The 6,174-nt window shown below is 42.8% G+C and overlaps 1 protein-coding gene across 1 annotated transcript in view; it reads left to right on the top strand.

Moving 5' to 3' along the window:
* The first annotated feature begins 322 nt into the window (after window positions 1-322).
* The window catches only part of TM7SF3 (transmembrane 7 superfamily member 3), a 33,464-nt gene continuing 27,612 nt past the window's right edge, over window positions 323-6,174 (top strand). Inside the window, exon 1 of the mRNA XM_034783039.1 lies at window positions 323-661. Coding sequence (XP_034638930.1) covers window positions 577-661 — 85 coding nt within the window. The 5' untranslated portion in view covers window positions 323-576. The remainder of the gene's footprint in view (window positions 662-6,174) is intronic.

Genomic DNA, 6,174 nt, shown 5'->3' with positions numbered 1-6,174 from the left:
GTCCCTTGCGCATAGGGTGACCAGACAGCAAGTATGAAAAATCGGGACAGGGCATGGGGGGTAATAGGAGCCTATATAAGAAAAAGACCCCAAAATCAGGACTGTCCCTATAAAATCGGGACATCTGGTCACCCTACTTGCGCAACTACTGTCGGCCACTCTCGAGGCCCTTCGCGTGCCCTGTTAAGCAGGACTAGCCCTTGCATAGCTCCGCGGCGCCCACACTTTCCCGGGAACTTGGCATCTCCTGCTCTCCAGCCCCAGCTGTTGTTCTGCAAGCGAACCAGCGAGAGCGAGAGAGGCGCTCGCCGCTGAAGCAAAGCAAAGGGCTGATCGCCGGAAGTGGGAGCCTTCGCTGAGCCTGCCGGTTAGAAATGGGGCCGAGCGGAGGCGAGGCCGGCTCGGGCTGGCGTTAGTGTGCATGGGGCTGGTGTCTGGGCTGCGATGAGGGGCAGTGCCTGCTGCCTGCCCGGGTTAGAGCCGCCCGCGCCGCGGAGTTAGCGTCTCGCGAGCCGCCCTCTCGGGGAGTCCTTCCCACGCCTCACCTCGGGCTTGGCGGGGGATTTTTCAGGCGCAATGTGGCTCCCGCGCTTCTTCCCCAGCGCCTTGCTGGTCTTGGGGCTCGTTTGCAGGCGTGAAGCCTTGGTCAACTCCAGCGCGGGTAAGATATGAAGGGGGGTGGGATAGGGAAGGAAAGAAAGGGTCCCCTCTGGCCTGGACTATCCGAATAGCCGCCCCCTCCCCCGCCCACAGCAGAGGCAATCTGTGGCTTGAAATAGAAAGTTGGCTCCTCTTTCACTTCTGCACGGTCAAAACAAGCATGCATGTGTTTTAAAAACAGATAGCTGGCAGCTTCGTTGCCCTCTTTGTATATTTTTGAACTGTGTTTGCAAAAGATACTTGCATAAGCAGGTGGACACCTCGGGATTGTTTGCCCCACAGAGATAATTAATAGCCGGGGATAATCTCTCAGGCTGCGAAGATGATCCTGGATCACAACTGCTAGAGGCTTCAATTAGCTGAAAATAAGGGGTGGCCTAGAATAGTTTGTCAAAATTCCTAATAATGTCTCAGTCCTGGGGTAGCCGGGTTCCTTCTTGGGATCTTTATTTATTTTCAAATAACGTTTGAATAGCTGTCAAAGTACTTTGCACACTAGAATGCATTCTGCACAGTGGGGAATTGGCATGAGTTGGGTTGGTTATCAAAAATCAGGTGGTTTGCATAAGCAGCAAAGTGATCATGAGCACTATAGGCTTTAAAGGAGCATGTCATGTGTTTCGTGGGTCAGGGCTCAGTCATATGTTTCGGCAACAGTGATGCTTTTTTCCTGCAGTGAACAAGCATTTCATTATCTAAGAGAGAATTTTAATAGCACTATGGCTAGCCTGTAAGCAACAGTAATGTACTTCTCCTGGAGGGCATTACTTCATTGAATGGTAAAACAGAACAGTCTCAAGACTGGTTAAAACAAAAATAAGAAATTGAACAACTACTGGTATGCCCTCCTCCTTGAAATATGTACAGTTTCATTCAAACTGTTGGATTGTGATGCACAATGAAGGTTGGACAGTGTGTGTTTGAATAATATATGTGGAAAATAAAGGTCTATCAGGTGGAAGCAATCTGTTTTATGCAAAGATATCTCTGAAATCTTTTGACGTTCTAGTTGTAACCACATTTTCAGTATGAAGAGATTATAGATGCATTGTTCACAGCACTATAGTTTGAGGCTGTATTAGCATTGCCATAATTATCCTTCTTCTCCCTGGTTCATAAACTGAATGACAGTCTGGATACACTGGATTGAAACTTGCCATGCAAGATCTTAATGCAGAAATGGTTTTTTGGTTGGTTCCAAACTTCTGATGATATCGATCTGTTTTAAGAATTGCAGAAATTGATTTTAATCTCATTTTGCTGACAACTCGTAAACAGTGTGGCTTGTGTTTTAACCTGACATTTCTCTTTCAAAAGCACTAAGTTGTGCAAAAAAAGTGTTAAGCAACATACCTGAATTTTAGTACTACAGATATCATGGTTAATTCAAGCACGTGGACTCTTTTGGATCACTGTGTCACCATGTTGAGTCAATAGGCAGTAGAGGTTTAGAGAAACTGAATAGTCTAGTAGACCGGTGTGTGGGTTTTTTTTATTTTTTATTAAAGCTTGCAAAGTGTTGATCATCTCTTGGCTAATGATCCAAGAAATAGCCATGACTATGAAGCAAATTGTTCTAAAAGCCTGGTTCTTGAATCTGATGATTCCAAAATAGTTCAGCAGTGCAGTGCCATTATATTGATATAAGTTTGTAGTGTAGACCAAGCTTTAGTGTCTCCAGGCCAAAACTCCATCAAGTTGCCATTCATGAACTCTGAATTTCCTTTTTAGCTGGTCTCTTACAGTGGTTAAGGCACTCGACTACAATCCTGAAGCTCATGAGTTCAAGTGGTGTTCCATCTTGCACTGGAAGGCCACCTCCAGTTCATCCAGCTGCAAAATGGATACCTGGTCCATGGGGTTAGGGATAGTCAAAGGTAGTCTGATGTGACACTGGCCACATCTCTCTCCCTTGTGTACTGTTGGCTATGGAATTGACTTGCCTTCACCACATCAGTTTGGGGGAACTTTGATTTGAATTTTACAACTTTGCTTTAATTTTAATATCGTTTTGTAAAGCATAGAAAATATTTGGTAACAAGGTACTTACAGCCCTTGTCATATATAATAATTTTTTTAAATGTTGGCGTAAAATCTTATATGTTGCTAATTTGGTACACAACTAGAGACACATTGAGTCTCCTTTTCTCCCTCCCCTTGGAGATGCTGAGCTGAAGTTAGTTGGGGGTGTGCTTCTGAAAATCAGGCCCTGAATATCTCAAATTGGGCACCTAAAATTAGTGAGCACTTATGAAAACCTGGGTTGAAGTGGATTGAATCCCTGTGTTTGTAAAATGCTGGTAATGACTTCCTTTCTCACCCAAACGAGACCAAAGGAAGAAGTCGTTTTTCACACTTTTTATGGTTATGTGTTGTTGGTTTCCGCAGTACATTTAAATGGGGAAACAGCAAAGTGATACTGAGATAACCCACTTCCCCTTGGAGGATGCCTGGCTACTGTTGCAAGGCAGACCTACATTTTTATAAAGCTGGTCAAAAAATGTAGGAAACGCACTCAACCAGCTTTAGATTAAAAAAACATATTTAACACATCTATGACCAAACACTTTTTAAAATAAACCTGAAATATAAATTAATAATCCATTTGGCTAGGAGTATCCAGTTATTGTTCATGTGCTTTGTATTAACAATATATCTTCTGAGTTTGGAGGAAGTGGCTGGGTTTTCTTTGCTAGCTCTCTAATTAACTCTTTCAAATGTATATTGGTGTATGAAAGAAGTTAGGTGTGTCCGATCGGTGTCCTTGCAAATGCATTACAGGATGTGTGTGACTATCTAGTTTCTAATACTCCCCTTGTAATCTCTGCTGAAATTCTAATTATGCACAGCAGTACTACTGGGTGATCAACACCAGGTTGGTACAGGAGACTTAGGCTATCATATTTCACAGGGATTCTTTCTCTTCCCTCAAATGGAAGAAAACAGTTGTATTTGCCTGTCACATAATGGCACAGCACTACAACAGTCATGTTTATAGTGCAGATAGGGTAACAATGCCTTTGTAACAAAGTGAAAGCTTTGTGTAGTCTATGCTGTCCTCTAGTTTCAGGGAGCCAGTTAAGAGACCTAGCACAGGTGGAACTTAACTGACTTGACTCCCTTTCCAGGGTCTGCTATAGTTGCAGTGTGTTTGGGGGCTTGTCAGTGGCCCTTCCTTATGCTGATAGTTCCTGCACATAAAATACCAACATATAAAAGGGCCCTCTAGACAATCTTAAAGACTTGGAGTCCCTTGTGACATTTTAAGAGTAAAAGGAGGGACTATAGAGGAGTGGTTGGGTTTCCCCTACCCTTTTATTTGCTGAGTTAATTTGGTTCCGCTGTGAATGTGGGTCCTTGATTGAGAGAGTTTGTATGGAATCATTGAGACAAACATGGAAACAACTCAAGGTGATTTTTGCCTAGTGGGAAAATTGAATGGCTTGGGGGAGTAGTCTGGTAGCCAAATGCAAGTTTTTGGGAATACCTTGTTTTAGTGTCCATACAGTGTTGGTTTGTGTGTGTGTGGTTTTTCTTGTGTGTGTGTGTGTGGTGTGTGTGTTTTTTTTTTTTTTGTTTGTTTTTTTTTTTGTGGATTCCGAATTGGAAAAACCCTAAACTCTAAAAAAAAAAAAAAAAACTGCCTGATGACCCCTTGTCACTGCTTAGCACTTAATTCCACACTGCTCCTGATTCACAAGTGAGGTGACAGTGAAACCCCCTCTCAATGATTTTCATTTTTTAAATAAACTTCACACTAATATTTTGTTATGGAACATAAGTTAGCTAGAAGGGTACATATGTTATCTCCGTATTAGTGTCTGTATTAAGAATATACCTTACTAGTATGTTCCCTTCTCTCCCAGAGACACAAGGCAATCTATTATTCTCTGAACATGCTCACTTACGGTATGTCCAGACTGCGATCAATGTATCGGGGATGGATATATCGTGTCAGACATACTCACTCCTGAGAAGTAATGTCTATAACTGTCCAATATTTCAAAATTAACAGATTATAAACAAACACTTGGTGCAGGAAAACAGCTGACCATGTTCCAGGAATATGGAAAGGTATATGCAAGGGCATGTACTTCAAAACCACCTTCATGAGGCAGAAATACAAGAGATCCACAAAGAAGAAATCAAGTCAAGTATTCCTGCAGTTGCAAGAGACGGCGAAAGCATTAATAAGAAGCTAGAGCTGTGTATTGATCCCTTAAACCCCACTAAGCACCCAGAGGAAATAATAAACATTGTCAGTGGTAGAGTGGCACCGCTATCCATCAATGTAGATGACACAATTGGAATTCACCAAATGTAAGAATTTGAACATAGCTGGCCCAGAGGGTTCTGTAACACAATACCAAGGATAGCAGAGCCACTAGCATGGACAAAGCATGTACAGGTTTGTCCAACTAAGGCATTTGACACTTGCCTACAAGCAAGTTCACGAGAGGTTGCCATGAAGAATATTTTGTCACATGAGTTGGTTCCTGTACCAATATCAATGTTCTCTGATGCTGGTGACATGAGGCTTTCCAAGACTAAGTTTAAGCTAAAGAACCAGCTGCAGATAGGTGTACTTAACAAGACATCACCTGTAAAGTCATTCTTTCAGTGGTATGCTGGCCAGCAAGTGATATTCAAGGACTGTGTCCAATTTCTGAGACTTCACTGAACACAAGCTAGCTGTAGGTGATGTACACCTTGTCTTTGAAAAGTGCAAAGACCTCATCACAAAGAGTGTCACAAGATCTAGCAGAGCTACAGAAGCAAGCAGGGTGCATCAGCTGGGTGCAAGTACGGAGCTACTGCCACAGAAAGTTGTTTTGACAGTAACTGGAAACAAGAAACTGTTGAACATCATTTGTACAGATCTCATTCAAGACCAGAATTTTGACCAAGAGAACCTATTAGAGCACAAGCTAGTCATTGCAGGTAGAGACCACACCCCAGTTGAAGTAAAGAAGGAGGTGTGGTGATCCACAGGGAAGATATGGCCACCTGAGGAGTCAGACAACCTCCTTGTACAACAAATGGTGATGGTTGTGAAAGAGAATCCTGTGGAAATTATCAGATAACACTGATGTTTGTCTTACTCTTGCATCATCACCTTGAACAGGGCCTAATTTCTTAAGTGATTATGGAATCTCTAGTACAAGAGAGAGCTGTAATAGACATTCATGCTACTGCAGAGCAATACTAGAACATTGTGCCTGGACTGTTAGTTGCCCTTGCACCCTTGGGCAGTGATGCAGTAGCATCCTATTTTGGCCTTGCCACTGTGTTGAAGATTCTGTGAGCTGGTTGACATCAGTGCAACAGTGCCTGATGGCTTTGAACTGGCAAACAAACTGTGCCACCATGTCAGAAGCATGGGAGAAATAACGTGCAGTGAAAATTGGTAAAGGTACCACATCAACACCAAAGCTCAGCTCCCTACCACCACCAACTGAAGCATTTTATAGAAAATGAGCACATCTTCAGGCACAAGTGTGGGAAAAGTACTTT

Source organism: Trachemys scripta, chromosome 1, assembly GCF_013100865.1.
Source record: "Trachemys scripta elegans isolate TJP31775 chromosome 1, CAS_Tse_1.0, whole genome shotgun sequence".
In the NCBI taxonomy this organism is placed as follows: Eukaryota; Metazoa; Chordata; order Testudines; family Emydidae; genus Trachemys; species Trachemys scripta.
The sequence above is the reverse complement of the archived record's forward strand: the minus strand, read 5'-3'. Positions and strand labels throughout refer to the sequence as shown.